We start from the raw sequence: 18,825 nt of genomic DNA, 5'->3' as shown, positions 1-18,825 counted from the left end.
GCATTATTGACAAACGTTTGGTACTGAGGTCTAGTATTTAGCTAAGTACATGATTTTTATTGATGATTTTGTCACAACAATGTTTCTAAGGTCATTTTCCTACGCAGCTGAAACAATGTTTGTTTAGTGTAGAAAAATTTGTAGATACATGTTTTTGAAGAAAACAAGTGAGCAATTCTAAAGAATTCAACAACAAATGTAAGACCATGACTTTGCAAATATTACTGTTAAAAATACTGAAAAATTAAAATATTATAGATAATGTGTCAGTACACAGTAATGAAAGTCGCAACACAACAAGTCCGAGTTTCCAGTTAGACCTCGACTATTTACTTAACGAGTTTGTTGAGGCAGACAGGGATGAAGAAGCCAGTCAAGTTCTTTTTGTTATAACAAGACATATCAGTAGTCTACGAAGAATTTACAGGTAACATTTTCAAAGATTTATAATACGCTTGAAGATAATAGAATTTGTGTGCAGTGTAGTTATAGAATTAGATAAGTACAACATGACAGGGATTCAAACCTCTAACCTATTTATAAGTTTATATATGTAATAGTATTACAATTCACAGATCTTGCTTGAGTAAGCAAACCATATGCTTTTATCAATTTTATCCCTACTTAAGAAGTTAAAGAATTTAGCATGTATTTACAAAATCATGAATTTTTAGCAGTAAAAAGGTCAAGGTCCTGTTAGCCGAATTCAGGTGGTGATACAATGTATGTTGTGCATCTTCAGGAAAGAGAATATATTTGTAGAGTTTTCCTATACATGTATAACATATATTCAAACTTGAAGGAATTGATTGCAGTCAGTTTACTTCAGTAATATTTTGAGAAAACTTTTGTAAAGTTTTTGATGTTACACTGAGATAGGTATCTGTAGACGTCAGTCACTTGACTTTACACTGATCAAATAAAGCAGATATCTTACAATACTGAATAAGAAAAAGTATTTTAGGTTTCTTTTGGTGACTGAGGGTAAAATATAGTGTTCATTATAAAGAATGATAAATTATTTTTTGATAAATTTACTACTTAATTCTTTTTATTATTTTTACTTATAGTTACTACAGTTCTCTTGGTCATGAGGAGAGTCCTGACAATACATTTGTGATGAATAAAATGCAGTTCTGGAGGTTCCTGAAGGATACTCGCTTACATCACAAGGAGAAAACACTGATGGACATGGACAGAATGTTGGGTAAATACCTTTGTTCAATATAATCGATCATTTTGTAATTTACAAAACAGAGATTGTGTTGTCTTAATAGAAACTTGCTTTAAGACAACACAATATCATTTTAACATGCTTCGCATTATTCCCTATTAAACAGAAAGGGCAGGCAAATGCATTATTACACAATATTATATATGAACAGCATGAAAAAGGAATGCCTAAACGTCATATGATGTCAGCTAGAACACCATAATCCAAATGACATCAGGAAAATTACTTCTATGCTAATTGTAGTTCATCAGATGTTTATTGATTTGCATTTGAACTCGAACTACAAGAACAATTTCCTAAATATATTAAAAAACTTAACCATCTAAGAGACCTTTGAAGCAAGAAGAATACATGATATATAATTCTGAAATATCAGTTTAAGAGATGATTTTCTTGTGTAAAAACTTTGTTGTGTAAATAAATCATTGTCATTTTGACATGGAAGTTCTCTGAAAAATAATAAGTTAATATCTTACTAATATTGTCAGGGATGGTTTTGACATTTAACTTTGCTTGAAATGATAATATTCTTAGAAGATCTATGATAGAAACAGACAGTTATCATCAGTCAATTAAGTTTATTAATGTTATAAATTTGTCTTTTGATACAAGAAGATTTCATGACTTTGCAATTCTCCATGTCGATATGTCAACATAAAATGCAATTTGTCATCATCTGTTGAAATTCTCTTTATAGATTTTCCTGTTGAGAGTATTTCAAAGACTATTTTTTATAAGAGCATGACATGATGTTATATTTCATCATAATTGTTTTTCCCTTTCAGGTCATAAAAAGGCAAATTCTGAAATTCACAGTCCTTATGAGAGAATTTTACAGAGACAATTTGTAAACAATTTAATTGTTCTAGCATTCCATTTGTACAAGAAGGACCATCCGTAAGTTTTACTTTATTTGGTGTTATCTTTATCTCTGGTTTTATACATGTCTTCAACATTAGGTAAATTGTATTGTGTGTAATCATTTTTGCAAATAAATTATTGAATGATCTAGTGTTCTTTTCTAACATTTTATTTTAATATTGGGTATATTGTTCAGTTTTAAAGAATTTCAATAAATTTAAGGGACAAATTCTGTTGTAATAGTCTGCTGGTTTCGTGGATTATGAAATAAACTTTCTGTTTATGACAAATCCAATAAATGACAATCATTTTAGTCTAAATGGTAATTTAGTTCGATATATTTCTTTGAATATTGAGATAATCTTTCTATGAAAAACATGACATATCATATTTATACTTTAATTTATACATGTGTTATAATGTTTTATTGTTATAGAGGCACAACTCCAAAGCTAGCATGGTGTGTATCGAAGCTCATCTCTGACAATATACTCAGATATGCTTGTAATGTAAAAGGTGAGTTACAGTCTGGATGATTCTAGTTAATGATATAAAATACACATTTCCAAGATAAACTTCATGTACCTTTCTCACTAGAAATATACACTGTTACTCTCAGAGATTTAAAAGTAAAAATATATAATCAATAATAATATAATATGTAATGGTTCATTTAGACTTCATGGTTGCGCTGTGAGATTATAAAGTGTAAGCTTGTTCTGCTGTTGCTATTAGCACTCAAAATTAACTAAGTATAAGAACATAAATGACTGTTCCATTCATTTGAATGTATTTCTATTCATTTAACATTTTATGGGGTAATATGTTAAGGTAATAAAATAGTTATACATTGACAGTAGCTTTTACTTAGTACAGCTTTGACAAGACATGGTACTACTGTAACAAGTAACAATATTATTGAGCAAATAATATAATGTAGAGTAAATTCTAATTTTCAGGTAAATTTTACTATGAGGCTAGAAGATCAGTGAATGCATTAGTTCATCAAGACCCTTCCTATGAAATATATCAGGCACTAACTACACCCAGATCTGTAAGTCACTGACTGTATTCATTCTCGTTCTACAAAATTAAATTCTGAACATTTAGATAAAATATAACTGATTGGTGTTGAGCAGCATTTTTGTGACAGAAAAATCAATTTAATGTCAAGACAATATAAAAAATGTCTTTTGACATAAAAAACATTTTAAATGGTTCCTACTCATAAGTTTTTTATGATTTTTTTTCAGAATAATTAAAATCATAGGCACATATTTGTTCCTGTCCCATCCAGTCTTCAAAGTTTTTTATGTCAAAAAGTATCTCAGATTTTTTTTGCATGAAAGTTTACAAATATTAACACTTTTGTCTTTTCTTTTTACAGAACCCACCAAATGATAATTCATTTAAGATGAGAGAATTTTTATATATGATGAAGGTAAGTTATAAATAACATTTTTATGACCCCACTTCTTAGGGAATAGGGAGAGGATTTGGGGTTCTGGGTGAATTTGGATATCCTGAATAATGTTGGATATGCTGGCTGGCCTGGCTTTAATTTGACAAAGTGATCATTACCGGCTGTGTTCTTAAGTTTTCTTGTTCTGTCTTTCTTACCTTTAACTATGTCTGAATGTTTAGCAGAAGAATGAAACATTTTATGTTAAAAGCACTTGTAATCTTACTCTATAATGTATATAATAAAGACACTGTAATCAGCTTTACTTTACTGTAAAGAATGTGTTGTATTTTACAAGTTATAAGCTGCTTTGACAGAAATAACAAATATAATCGGTTATTGAACTAGCATGACTTATGTTTGACCAACATAAATTGTGAGGCTTGGAGAAAATGCTAACCTGGAAACATTTCAAGTTTTGTATATCCATCATTAATATTAATCGTTACATTTAATTTTATTATTTATACAAATATATCAATACAACAACAATCAAAGCATGTTTTGACTTATGTTCTGTTGAAAATGCTTAATCTATTACTGCTGTTTACTATAATTATGAATTCTTTATTGAAATGAATCAAATCAAGTCAGTTGTCCAGAATGGAAGACACTATGATTATATTTATATTTTAAGGATATTATGTTTCCCATCTATGTTTATATACCAAACCTACTGCTAATACATTTGACTGAGCACATTTTCTTTGTTTTTGATTGTAGGATTTAAAGCTTGTGAATAATGACCTGACACCAAAGGATGTTATAGATGTGCTAGCATATGATGACCCAAATGTTGCTGATGGTGAAGGTTGCTATAACCTTGAACTTGAAGTATGTTTAAGTAGCTAAATCTTTTTATTTTTTACAATAGTTTTTATGCTGGCTAATGTCTTGTTATGGTGAGACAATTTGTTGCTGATATAAATGTGAGAATATAATGTATTGCAGACTTCCTGAAAGTTAAAAAAAAGTGTCAGACATTCGGTCTGACAAACCATGAAAATCTGTTGGACCAAAATGAAATATGTCAGACCAAATAAAATAAATCAAAATGAAAGGAAAACTTGTGTTTGTATTTCTAGGAAACTTTCCTGTTTTATTTTTTTCGCCTTAAAATTCGGCACAGTCCTTACAGCGCATTTTCATCTCCTCCCTGTCATACACCAAGGATTCACGGCCCTGCTTCCATTTTTCATTAAATTTTGCCTATTCTTTTTATCCTTTTACTGCTGTTCTGCACGCTCCTTTGACATATATTTTCGTTTATTCCCACGTTTGGCACCTTTAGCGACGCCATTTTGTATACCTGCCACTTGGATAAAAGCTTGACAGTCAGACTGATCTGGAATAAAAAATCATCGGACCAAATCAAAATTTATCGGACATGTCCGTCGGACCAACGTATTTCGGGAAGTCTGGTATTGAAATCAGAATACACCATGCTCGTAGCTCAATTTTGTGACCATTAGATTTGAGTGCCAGGGGTAGATGGTAGATGCTTTGGGGAGGCAAAAATATTTCTGTGAAAATGTTTTTGGACATTTCTATTGGCCATTTGTCTGTCAACACTGTTTCAGAAATCATATGGAATAAGTAGTTGGTTACTTGCGTAGAAATCTTTAATTACTGGTTATATAAAGCTTGTAAGGGGGATGTTCTGCCGAGATATGACCAAAAAATGTGTTAAAACCAGTGTAAAAATCATACAAACGAACATCAAGAAGATTTAATTTCATTTCAAGTTTTGATTTAATTTTTCCTATATTAGTCTCAGAATTATTGAATGATATTGGAATAATTCTAAATAGCAGTAGTAATAAGATGGTGTTCTATTTGTAGATGTCTTTCCTGGAGTTTTTTGAAGCATTGATAGGGTGTGCTGAAAAATACGTGACAGAAGCTGTTGTGAAGGATCCAAACACACCACGACCCTCAACTAGTGTAACAAAAGATGAGAGCATGTATTCTATACCTGGGTCTCCATCTAGACTGACCAGTCATGTAAGTTGACCTTTCATCATATCTGTTCAAAAAATCATTGTCATGTTAATCTTCAAAATGTCATTAAAATAAAGAAAATGTAAATGCTACAGTAAATGTGGTTTGTGCAAATATTGGCAAAGATATATATAAAAGCTTGATTTGTTTTGAAATTTTGTTCAATTCTCTTTATTTTATTTATGCAATCCCCATTCAACTACAAAGTTTAACTGATATGCAGATCGGAGTGATTAACAAAGTTTGATTATAACATAAGAATAGAAATATTATTTTGCACTACTAAGTATCACTAAGTATAAGGTAGAATAGTAAACCAAATTATCTCTTGAACATGTATGGTCACCAATGTCAGAAAATGGATGTAACTTGTCTAAATTTTTGTATGAAATAAATTTAATTTTGGTATCATATATGAATTGTGTATACTCTGACAGGGAGGTATAGATGAGCAGTCAGTAGCACAGGGTACACCACGTGAAGGCCAGTCACCAGAGACTGGTTCCCCCACTAGAGCAGTGTCGTCTGCTGATGGTACCACTAAAACAGGTGAAGGCGGATCTTCTAAAGTACATGATGCGGTATGTAATTTATTACAGACATGTTTACTTAATTTGTGACAATTTTGATATTCATATCTAACTGATATCTAAGATTTTATGTTATTATGTTGAAGCATCCTTCTTAATGGCCTTTTTAATGGCTTTTTATATTCTTATATTGTGTTTATCAAAATAATCTCAGAAAAATATATGTTTTTATTCCTCATGAATAGATGAATTATTTGTTAAAATGGTTTAAAGAGAACGTTAAAGCAACATAAAATATGCAGTAATTCATGCTTATTATTTATAGACAATATGAAATAATGGGAGTTGTCTGTAACAGGATTGATTCTGCAACAAACCAAACAATTTAAACTTCACTAACCTGTAATAAAATGTTAACAATACAATTGATTATTACAGCATCAACTTCATCCGTCAATGTCTAATGTAACAGCAGCTAATTCTGAAGGTGGTCATGGAGACAGTTCTAGCAGACATGGGTCAGGTAAAGGTTAGTATTGTAACATATTTGTAGACAGCCTTAAAAATGAAACTTTGTACATGAAAGTCCACTTTAACAACAAACTATTACTATTTAAAGCCAATGTTTGCATGTTTTGTGATGACATATAAAGCCAATGTTTTGTGATGACATATAAAGCCAATGTTTTTTGATCACATTTAAAGCCAATGTTTTGTGATCACATATAAAGCCAATGTTTTGTGATCACATTTAAAGCCAATGTTTTGTGATCACATATAAAGCCATTGTTTTCTGATCACATATAAAGCCAATGTTTTTTTTATCACATTTAAAGCCAATGTTTGGTGATCACATTTAAAGCCAATGTTTTCTGATGACATATCAAGCCAATGATTTCTGTTTTAGACCCACAGACACTTGCTGATCAGCAGAAAAGTGCTTCATTTATTAGTACAAATACAACAGATGATAATGATAAACTTATGCACAGTACAGTCTCAGTTGGAGGTCAGACAGAGGAAGAGGAAGGTCATACTCAAGGTAAGAGTCAAGTAGTCACCTTTTTTTAACCAAAAACATTGTCAATCAATTAAAAAAATTCAAATGCATTAAAATTGTTTAAAATTAAGTACTTTTTGGGAACCTCAGTGATTGAGTGATTTTGGGTGCTGGCATTGAGTCTCCTGCCCCACACCACAGGGCGTTTAAATCCCTTGGCTTCTTGGATTCTTAAATGTGTTGAAGCTATCCAGCTACCATACAGAAGATTGGTGGTTCTATTTAGGCGCCTACTTGTGGCTGAAGAAATGCACAGAGTGGTAATTGAGGACTTCCTTCATGAAGTGGCTGTATGACTGTAACAGTGCTTGTTTGATTTAAAACCTATAAGACTTTTTTCATCCAAAGGCAAAGAGTAAATGGATAATAAAATAATGATTAAAAGAAACAGACTTCAAATAAAAACCTGTACATTTAGAAATATATAAGTATTTCATTTAATCAATAACTCTTGTTAAATTGGCTTAATTAATCCCTTGCTATAGCATTATTTATATTTGAGTAAAGGGAGGTAACCAGGTGTACCAAATTGCTTCTGCACATGTACCAATCATGTTAATAGTTATTTGATGAAACAAATCTGAAATTGGAACGTATTTTGTATTAAGTTCCAGTGCAAATAATTCTACCAGAGGATGATGAGAAATCTCATTATAATGTATACTGTAAAGGTACAAATCAATGCACAGTGTGTGATACATTAGATATAGTCACTCTTTGTTGAGTGTAGTCTTTGATAAAATCTACCAAGTCTGTTTATCAAACTGTTTTTTTTTCAACATACATTTGTAGTTTTTATATCACATATGATAGATGAAGTTAACTAAATAATTCAAATGACTTTGAATTGTTGAATTTATCTGATGCAGTGATTATTTTATAATTAATATACTCCTGCTGTGGCCTTGCACTTTATAAAAGGCTTTAACTGTTAAAATACAATAATAATGTGAAAAGTTTAAGTATTATAATAATCATAAGAAAGGGAAGTTATCCATGCTATTATTAACATTCAGTTTCGATCCTCCGTGGGGGGTTCATATCGTCAAATTCTGTTTGGAAGAAACAAAAATTTAAATAATATATTTATGATGAGGGGAGGTAATCCAAGCTGATATTACTAACATTCAATTTCCATTCTCCATGGTATGCTCATATTGTCAAATTCTGATTGAAAGAATTCCTTTTGTTTTGGAGATAACTGAAATATATGGATTATGTTTATGAATTACATGTATCTTGTAACTGAAAGAGTACTTGTTCACATTTTTGATTTGTATTCAAATTAAGGTCAGGACTATTATCATCACTTGCAATATTATTTCAAGCTGGCATTTGTTTATTTTTTGTCTGGAAAATAGATATAGGTTAAACGTTACTTTATGATAATTGATAAGCGCCAAAAATAAAAGCAGTTTATCATTATATGAAATGTGTATTTATAAAACACTGTGTTTAAACACTAATGGCTTCATTGTTCCCCATTGAGTTTTAAAGTTTTCACTTTTGATTGCATTTAACAACTTATAGACTTGTTTGTTAATATACACATCAATATATATTGTGGAATCTGCAATTGAGTTATTTCGGTTTTTACAATAATAATTTTTAATTCTAATGCTCTTGGGCCTTTCTGTTTACTGTTCAGCTACATTATTGGTATTTCATATTAGAACATTCTGAAAACACCCTGAACACACATTTGCTTCTGTTATTAAAACAAAATTTACTAACGCAATGACATCACTTTCAATAGTTAGGAACAGTTAACATCAATTTTTAAGAATGTCCCTTTCAATTTATACATGTTTGATTAATATTTCATGGCACTATCGTTTTTTAAGTTAAGCTTATATATTTATAATTTAGTTTGAATGATACAAATTCATGATTTCAAATTATCCTGATGTTTTTTAGCACTAGTAATAATAAATCTACTGAAACAGTGAACATTATTGCATTATGATAAAATAAAATGACATATTTACAGATGTAGAAGAAGAGATAGAAGAAGATCTTGATGAAGCCACCAGACAGTTTAACTTTTGGACTCATCAGATTCACATATTCTTTGTGCGGAAATTCTTGCCTGCAGCACAAAATATGGTCCACTTAAAACAAGCCGTGGAGAAACGAATGCAACAAGAAATGAAAGATTCCATGAACAAATCGTGCGCAGAATCTTTTGTTGAACCAGTCGAAACCAGTCAAGTTACAATAGAAGAAAAATCACAGGGCTAGAAAACATGAGGCCCTAGAGAACTTTGAATATACTGAGTTCAGTTTTAAGAAAATGTTATATTTTAGTTACAAGAAATAGAGATTGGTCATCTTTTATTTAAAAAAAAAACAACAGCATAATGCACTTATAGAACACATTTGTTTAGATGAAGTTTGCTCTATTCTTATTTTGTTTCTGATTCATACATGCTGTAATCTGTAAGCTTGTGTAGAGAATATGTTAGACTAAAGTGATACCATTCATAAAGGTTTAACTAAAGAAATTAGTAAAGTTTACAGTATTATACTGAATGGCAAAAAGTCTTTCTGTGTGCCTGTAAGGTATGATATATCTAATAGAAATCCACTTATATAAACTGTTCAACAGGGAGTAAGTCACTGACAATAATTGTGTTACATTCATGTTTTAATAGTGTTATACACATTTAAAGCACTTATTGTGGTAGAAGTATACAAAGTTAAAATCACAGACTCTGTATGTGAATGTATTAAATAGAACTTGTAATTTTGACTTACATACTTTCCTTCGACTTTTTTTCTTGTGAAATATTACATGTAGAAATGTTTAATGTGCAGTAAAATGGTTATGTTCTTCTATGTTTAAACCAGACAAGTTAGAAATATTGATATGTAAGAGACTGATCATTGCAGATCATTTTCCGTCCTTTTGGTAAAAAAAATATAATCTGCCTATTTCAAAACTTAAAGGTGTTGTCTTTTTCAACCAACTTTTAAAACCATTTATGAAGGCCTTGAGACATTTTATCATATTGGATATGTATTGTCTACATGTTTTAGGTTGTACTTATTATTTCTCTGTGATATATTTTGATGTTTTGTATAATTAACCTTTATACATAATTTTATTTATCGTCGGTATAAATGACATTTGGATTGAAAATGTCTTAAAAGTGAAAATAAATCATTGTTGTTACTAAAGTCTATTTACTTATATTTCAACACCAGAACTATCATTACAATTTGGCACGTCTGCCTATTTGTAAAAAAGGAGATTGATAAGGACTTTAATGCGCAACTTCTAAACGTTATAGAAAAGTGGAATTTGTAATATTGGTGAACGGCAAAATTGCAAAAAAATATGTATTAAAACTGAAGGAAATCAGGTAAAACTAAAACTAAACTAAAGCATCCTCTAAGGTCAGAATTACAGATCACTAACCAACGCCATTTGTGGATCTTAAATATTGTACGTCCAGTTAGCTCAGTAGGTAGAGCGTCGGATTTATAATCATGGGACCGCTTCTTCGAGCTTTGATCGAGACGAAATTTCACCGAGATAATTGATCTCGGACATTTGGTCTAAATCTAATGGTCGTTTGTCTCAACGTGGATTTAAAATTAACGTGTTTATTAGTAGTCTGTCTTGTAGTTTCAGGTCTATATATAACCAAAGCTAAACATACATTTTGAAGCGTTTCCCATCCAGCAAGACAAACATTGATCATAAATAAATGCGCTGTTTATTTAGTATATTTAATAAGTAGATAGCGACCACGTGTAGATAAATACCACACATGTCAGACTATACTACATGCCACTATTATTTTGATTTGCAACAACTTTACAACAATGTCATGCTTTGAGAGGCCTTTTCGAATATTGTCCTTATTTCTAAAGAACATTTCTATTGTTTACAACAATACACCATGGTTTGTCTTAAACTATCATTTCAATATATAATGTTTATCCGTTAATAAGGGAGAAAGGTTGCTGCATTCTCCGGTTACCAGAATTGAGCCATGTTATTTATTTATAGGGGACGGATATCAATTAAACAGACATTTGTATTCATGCTTATCTTAATTGTAATTAATATTTAATGAACAAGATAAAAATGAGATGAATATCTAGTACAGGCATTCAGTATAGCGGGATGTAATATTCCTTTTGGTACAACGGTATAATAAGCGTTGTCGATCTCCTTTAAGACACGTAACTGAAACAAAGAAAATACAGTAACAGTATATTTTTGCTTTAAAAATCAAACTAAGATGCAGAAGTCACTTCCTTGTTGGAAGTTATTTTTTAGTTAAATTGTGCCCACTGCTCATATTCTAAGAGGTAAATAATCAAACTCTACACAATATATACAGTAAACTATATACCAAAATGATTTATTGGGATAGACAACGGTCATTATATTTATGGACATCATCGGGTCAATATCACAAAATGGCGAGCAGCAACGTAACTTCTATGTAATAAAGTTATTAAATCGCTAAATGACATTAAACTGATTGAAGCATCAAATTTATTGAGACATTAAGTATTATAGAGCATTGCCAATGATTGTCTTTTTTAATCTATGTAAAATGTACTCTTTCAATTACATCATACAAACAGTCACTGTACTTCATATAAATTATTAGATATACAAAATATTATAATGTGTATAAAATTAAATTTTCTTTAGAATGATGGAGTAACAATCGTTCTTATGTCACACTGCAAATTTATGAAGTCACGTGATACATACATGTATGTCGCATATATACTATCAAACTTATACCTCAATATTTCTAATTCCATCGTCAGTATGAACTTGTTGATGCTCTTTGTCTGTAAGCTGCCATATGTAACAGTTATGCATCGACCGTACAGCCAGCATTCCCTGATAGAGAAAATATAATTTGTTTATCACCTGTCTTACCATTTATAATTTGTATGTGTATATGGCATGCTCTATTAATTCATTAACAGGCTAATTTATGAATCAAAATGTACAATTAAGAGATATACAAATATTTTTGAATCTATATAAAGCAGTTTTGATTGTGTTCGCTTATGTATTTTTCGAACGGCCAAAATCATTGTACCACACTCTATATCACGTTATTATAAAAAAGAAGGGGAAAATAACAAACTGAACTTACAGTTGTACCGTCAAATTGAAACTGGAAGGACTCGTACTCAGTTTTCTCTGGATGGGTTGTCATCATCGGCATCATTGTTGTTGCAGTCTATATAGTACATGTATAATCTAATTATTAGATCAGTGGAATATGATGTACAATATCGGCGATGTTTCAACAACAGTACAGCGTTTATTCGGACATTTCTTAGCTTTAGAAAAATATCATGATAAACAATATTGTTATTTTTTCAGTTACTAGTTAAAAATGCTTTAGTTCCGATCACTCGAACAGATTTTAATGACTAGTTAATTGACAATTATAGACTTGTGAGCCAGTGAATATACGATGTGATATTCACCAACAAATTGACCCAACGATACTGCATATATTTCTAATTCATATTTATAACAGAACATCTTAAATGTCATTTTAATGGTTAATTATGATGTTAATTGTAGGTATATATTTCTTATTCTTTTGTACATGTATATGCAAAACCAAAATGATCAACATTCAAGCAAACAAACACATATATAAACATATATATAGCACGTCTTACTTCGGTTAATTGAGCTGTTGCAATCACAAGCAGGATGGAGAATAATATCGTCATCATTTTGTCAATATAATTAATTACCTAGATTTATAATTCAAAAACTTGAACAGAACAAAATATGTTTGTCACATGTATGTAATATATATGTATATATTGTGTGGTAAAGTAAGATATGAAAGCAAGTGGAACCCTTATCAGTTAGTTTTATCAAAAACGTGAATGGCTAAATGCAGATAACAGTGGTATTAGTAAAGTATGTCGCCAATGAAATTTGGCAGTGTATAGTAACTTAATTGTTTCAAAACTTACTTAATTTCATACATAATATTTGAATAAACAGAACAGTTTAAAGGTGTACAGTCGTTCACTCTTAAAGTTGTACTGCAGCACACATCATAGAGGGCATTAGTTTGAGTGAATATGCCATTGTCTATAGTGAAAGTTGCAATGATTTTACTAGTGCGTACAACGAGTGATAATATGTGAATATATTCTTACTCTGATAAAGCATATGATAAAGCATATGCACCAAATACCAATGACTTTTCATCTTATTGTATGTCTTATAAGTAAAAAAAAAAAAATTAAAAAATACACAAGTCGGATAATAAACCTAGTCTTTTACAGGAGTTACGTAACCTTACTGACAGAAAAAGGAGAGTGACTTATACATGTACAATATTGGTATATAGCCAAAGTTAAATCAAGTGTCAGTTGTCTTAGACTATTTACATCATAAAAGGTATATCAACATTGCTAATCTCTATCTAAAATGCTCCTTAAAATATTTAATCATTGAAATATTGAAAATTGTAAAAAAAAAACAAATGATGAAACATGGATTTACTGATATTACCAATGATTATATACACCAATTTTAGACCCTATTCAAAATAAAAAAAAATATTCAAAATAAAAAAAATAATAAGATACTCTATTAAATTACTATACATTATACACAGTAAAGGTCCTACAAGATAAAACAAGAGCACCGCTAGGCGGAGCATTATATGCCCGAATGTGTTTTTTTAAAATAAGGACATGAGAATTAAATAAAGTATTACCTCCTTCAAACAGCAATTCTCCTTTATACCTGAAGAACCTTCATATATATACAGTTGCTGTTTCCAAAGCACCACCATCAAATTGTTATCTTGTGAATAAAAATGCTATGATGGATGGACGGAAAGACGCCAGGGGTATAACATAATATAAGCAAATCTTTTAGGGCATATTATTAATGTACTCAATATAAGTGATCATCCTATGCAGTTTGACAGTTGTATATTAAGATCATTTGATATTGACCTTTGACCTTGTCACCCCAATACAGATATGGATCTTTTATTCAATATAGGCAATCATCCTATGAAGTAAGAACACTAACTGGAACTTGTGTTATGCCCTAGAAAGCAAAATTTCATTGTTAAGGTCATTGTGACCCTGACCTTTGATCTTAGGGCCCAAAAATCAATAGGTGTCATGTATTTTACAGCTTTTCAGCTTTAAGGTAATAGTGACCTTGAAATTTGACCTTGTGACCCCATAATCAATAGGGGTCTTCTAACCAATATGGACAATCATCCTATGAAGTTTGAATATTGTGGGCCAAATGGAACTTAAGTTATGCTCCGGAAACCAAAATGCTAACGGACGGACTGACGGACGTTCCAACATTTTGGGTTTAGGGGCTATTTTCTTTGTTATTTTCTTTGTTTTCTTAAGGGCCTATAGCCCATAAACCCTTTGATCACGGAATGAACCTATTGTTCTCTTTTGTTTTCTTTACTGTTATATAGCCCCTAAACCCAAAATGTTTGCTCGGACAAACGGACGGACGCCAGGGGGTATATCATGATATGCCCGAAATTTTTTCGGGCATATAAAAAGTTCATGAGAACAATTCATACAGAGTGTCGTATAGAACTTGAAGGATAAAATAACAGATTTTGGCAGTAACTTTATAGCAATGCCAGAGTCGTTGAGTACCAAAATACATTTCTGCCCATCACTTAAAAAATAAGTTCATTACATATTCGTTTAGGCTTTTATATAAAGCATTTCTTAATGGTTCATAAAGCTGAACATTGTGTTGAAACATGTATTTCCGTTTCCACCCTGAATTTATAAAGTGGACATATTTTATCCTCGGTAGCTAAGATTCAATATATTCATGTTAATCACATGTAGGTTTTATGTTCTTTTGAACCTTCATACTGTCGGGGTAAATGTTTCAGCTTTCAAAGGCAGTCGTTACTGGATATTGACAACTTAAAAGGTAGGCTAATGCCAGACATTACGATCAATGTGTTGGAACATGCAAACACTTTGAAATATGACGTTTCATTTAAGTAAAAGAAATGGTTTGCTATGTATCATGGGTACAGACCAGGTCGTTTTGTGGACGTAAGAGTAATGACATAAAGGAACACATTGCAACGTTTCTTATGGGTATAATTCTAACTACTTAAAAAATTCTTTTATGATATTTTTGATTCAATTTTGTTTGCCTTTAAACATTCACTGGATAAAAAACAGACAAGAAGCTCCACTTTTTTTGGTAAAATCTGAATGTTGGAGCCAATTATTAAAAAGCCACAACAATAAAACACCAAGTTTTCATCAATAACTTTTTTTATTTTATATTCCATTGATTTGAAATTTGTGCGGATAATTTCTTGTCCAATAATATGAAGATATAACTGAACAGATTATTTTGTCGACCAAAATTAGAACGAACATATCATTGCACGTAATTGCTCGTTTCTGTAATGCCAAACATGAAATTGATCTTCAATATCACCATCTAATGGTAACAATAATATATAAAGCAGAAAACGTAAAATTATTGAGGGGATGATACAATATGATTTCCGATCATTATCTTCATCTGCGAAGGCGATGGGACTAATTTTAAGCTATGTAATGAGCACGATAAGGCTAAATTTCAGAGTTGGTTAAATTGCATGATTTCCTGCTAAGCGATTTCGAAAAAAAATGCTTTTAAAAATTTACAATAATACGAAAGGTGATATTAAACTTATCGATATTTTGTGATCGGGCAGCTGATTAAACTAATTTCAACAAGTTATTAAGAAACAACTACGAAAACAAAGTTTAGATTCAAAATCGACAGTTTTGACCCTTGAAAAGAAATCCAAAACGAGTAAACGTTATTGATATTAATAAAACAATGGCATGGAACGCACCATTTCTGTAAGTAAGAAAGAAAACTAAAATCTGTTGAACTTACTAAATTATAGAACTGTACGTGCTATGACGGCGACCTTCAGTGTCAAATGAGGAGAAAAGATTGATGTCTATAACAAATCACATGACTAGGATTGACCAGATGTAATACAACTTAGAAATAATTTTACTGTCATTTAATTAATATACATATTTTAATGTACAAGATAAAAATGAGATGCTTGTTTCGTACAGGCGTACTGTATTGTAGGGTGTAATATTGACTTTGGTACAACGGTATAGTAAGCGTTGTTCATCTCCTTTAGAACTCGAAGCTGAAACACATAAATAAACAAGTTACAGTCAATAAAAATATACACGTAAAACATGACTGCTGTGTTAAATTACATGTACCACTATGACAATATCATACGGTATATATTCTTATATGGCTATATTTCCCATGTATTTAAAACTTTTTATTGTGCGCCGATGCAATTTCTTATAATCTTGATATCCAAATGAGAAAGTCACAATAAGTTTTCTCTTTATGTATATTATATCATATTTTCCTAATATTGATCCGGAGATCAAACTTGTTAATATCGTTATCAACTTTCATGTTACCACGTGTTCACATCTGACACCGAGAAGAGAATTTTTCCACGAATTTGTCATAAGATTATGTAAATGCTATAAAAGACTGCACTTACCTCTACATTTCTGAGACCATCGTCAGTATGAATTTGTTGATGCTCTTGTGTTGTAATCTGCCAGATATAACACTTGTTTGATGATCGGACTGTCATTGTTCCCTTGAATTAAAATAGTTTTTAGATTGTACTACTTTGTTAAACACACGTCCTTCTAGTCTTGGTGATGCATCATTTGAAGATAATTTGCAAAGATGTGCAGGTTATCATCAACGTCAATATGTGTTTTTCAAAGAGTGTAGCTTAGCAATGTGACCTTTTTTTCTCTCCATATTATAAATATATAACTATTCTACTTATATAAATACAAATCTAATACAATTTCTGTTCTATGTTCTACTTATAATAATATATAGAACTAAATTAGTATGAGCAATATGTAAAGAAAACCCTCGACGAAACATGCGTTATAAATGCATTTATAAAGTAGAAAATTTCGATAATAACCATTTTTACATGTAAATGCTAATGAAATGTATACATTTTCCTTGTAATAAAATTCAAACGACTTACTGTTGTACCATCAAACTGAAATACAAAATTTTCGAATTCGTACGGCTGATGATGTGTTGTTGTGAAAGGCATCATTGTAGTCGCAGCCTGAATGAAGAAGTTTATACGGAAGTAAGATTAATAGCGACCACGACAAAAACAACATTTCTTTTCATAATCCTTTCTCTTTACTCTGATTACCTTTTTTCTCTCCTTTTTTTGGTTGGGTTTTACGTTGCACCAACACAGTAGAGGTCTTATGGAGGGTTTCCAGCTTTATTGGTAGAGGAAGACCTCAAGTGCCCCTCCGTGCATTATTTCAGACACGAATTGGCACCGGAGAAGAACCATTGACGTTCGTTAGCTAGATAGATATAGCGTCCTCACATGAAAGAATCTAAATCTCTGGCGGGTTTTGAGCCCACAGCGATGAGGGACAAGTGGTTTGATGTTTTCGTCTCTACTTACTTCTCAGCCACAGACGCCCCGCAACATAAATGATATAAGCGTCATCAGCTGGTCGCCATCATCTACACTATCATCATTATGGTGGTTACCGGTATATCATCATAACCATCACTGTTTTCATTATCGTCGTCGCCGGCATGTCCATCGTCATCAGCGTGATCGTTATAACTGTTTCAATGTTTTAATTAAATTATCTTTTTGTCTTGTAACACGGTCCTCATTCAGTACTTTTATCTTTTTATGTTTATATCACAGTTAAAAGAAAGAAATAAAAAGGAAAAAAATCTTACTTTCGACAGGGTAAGGCATGATGCAACTAGTAGAAACGAGGTCCACCGTAAACACATTTTAAATAAACGGAATTTATTTTATTAAATAACTTATTTATGAAGAATTGTCAAATATGAAAGTGTGAATTTTATTTGATATGGAGTAGTTCATCGCTATAAAACTAGATGTAAATGTCAAATCTTATCAAAATAGAGATCAAAAATCGTAAGCAACTTGTTCCTAAATTTGACCGATTACTGACACTTTTAATGGAATAGGTATAATTAGTACCATGTTGTATATAAATACAAGTGTAGGGGAATAGCTTAAAGATCCTGTATGTTGTTATTGAGGTTGTACACCACACTAAAGTGACATTATATATATGTATATAATTATGTTTATAAAATCACCTCATTTTTCTTAGTCCATGACACTAACTGGAACTTTTATCATACACAAACTGAAATAAATGTTTTAAGAAAAGAAGAACCACTGTTGACTGTTTCTTTTGGTAATGCATTTTGGAAAGAATCATCGACCTGTTAATTTTTGTCCAGAAAATAGTATTCATTGCATTTTCAAACCTTCGCGGCAAGAACTTATTGCAGGGAAGCCTTTATTATGTATACTAGAAGTCAACAAACCCATTTAATGTTAAAATTATTTCCAAATTTAACTATGTAAAATTTATAAAAGGGTTGATCCCTCGGAATCAATAAAACAACAATATTTTATGACACCCCCAGGACCGTCTTAAGTAGAATCTTTAACACTAGTTCAATAATCCCGAAGGACCAGAATAAAACAATATAGATTCTTTAAAACTAAAATTTTAAACTGCATTCTGTTCAGCCCCTTCATCATATTTA

General features: G+C 31.1%; 3 protein-coding genes across 5 annotated transcripts in view; 1 reads left to right on the top strand and 2 right to left on the bottom strand.

The window, feature by feature from the left end:
- The window catches only part of LOC132757811 (radial spoke head 10 homolog B-like), a 30,836-nt gene extending 21,333 nt beyond the window's left edge, over positions 1-9,503 (top strand). For 2 of the 3 annotated variants that reach the window (XM_060749225.1, XM_060749228.1), the window contains exons 8-20: positions 259-427; positions 1,071-1,207; positions 2,020-2,131; positions 2,532-2,611; positions 3,055-3,149; positions 3,483-3,536; positions 4,281-4,391; positions 5,400-5,561; positions 5,996-6,139; positions 6,527-6,617; positions 6,996-7,130; positions 7,757-7,819; positions 9,139-9,503. In XM_060749225.1, the coding sequence (XP_060605208.1) occupies positions 259-427; positions 1,071-1,207; positions 2,020-2,131; positions 2,532-2,611; positions 3,055-3,149; positions 3,483-3,536; positions 4,281-4,391; positions 5,400-5,561; positions 5,996-6,139; positions 6,527-6,617; positions 6,996-7,130; positions 7,757-7,819; positions 9,139-9,389 (1,604 nt within the window). In that variant the 3' untranslated portion in view covers positions 9,390-9,503. The remainder of the gene's footprint in view (positions 1-258; positions 428-1,070; positions 1,208-2,019; positions 2,132-2,531; positions 2,612-3,054; positions 3,150-3,482; positions 3,537-4,280; positions 4,392-5,399; positions 5,562-5,995; positions 6,140-6,526; positions 6,618-6,995; positions 7,131-7,756; positions 7,820-9,138) is intronic. The other variant, XM_060749227.1, reaches the window with a different exon arrangement.
- Positions 9,504-11,193: 1,690 nt separating this feature from the next.
- Positions 11,194-12,986, bottom strand: LOC132757825 (uncharacterized). The gene is made up of 4 exons (XM_060749266.1): positions 12,825-12,986; positions 12,284-12,370; positions 11,920-12,021; positions 11,194-11,346 (listed from the first exon to the last, which is right to left on the bottom strand). The coding sequence occupies exons 1-4, from the start codon at positions 12,879-12,881 to the stop codon at positions 11,227-11,229; spliced, it is 366 nt and encodes a 121-aa protein (XP_060605249.1). The 5' UTR covers positions 12,882-12,986; the 3' UTR covers positions 11,194-11,226.
- Positions 12,987-16,192: 3,206 nt separating this feature from the next.
- On the bottom strand, positions 16,193-18,135 carry LOC132757824 (uncharacterized). The gene is made up of 4 exons (XM_060749265.1): positions 17,974-18,135; positions 17,237-17,323; positions 16,724-16,825; positions 16,193-16,345 (listed from the first exon to the last, which is right to left on the bottom strand). Exons 1-4 carry the CDS (start codon positions 18,028-18,030, stop codon positions 16,226-16,228), a joined length of 366 nt encoding a protein of 121 aa, XP_060605248.1. The 5' UTR covers positions 18,031-18,135; the 3' UTR covers positions 16,193-16,225.
- Between the last annotated feature and the right edge of the window lie 690 nt (positions 18,136-18,825).

Source organism: Ruditapes philippinarum, unplaced genomic scaffold (assembly GCF_026571515.1).
Source record: "Ruditapes philippinarum isolate M1 unplaced genomic scaffold, ASM2657151v2 ctg252_1_1_1_1, whole genome shotgun sequence".
NCBI lineage: Eukaryota > Metazoa > Mollusca > Bivalvia > Venerida > Veneridae > Ruditapes > Ruditapes philippinarum.
This window is presented reverse-complemented; position numbering and strand designations above follow the sequence as displayed.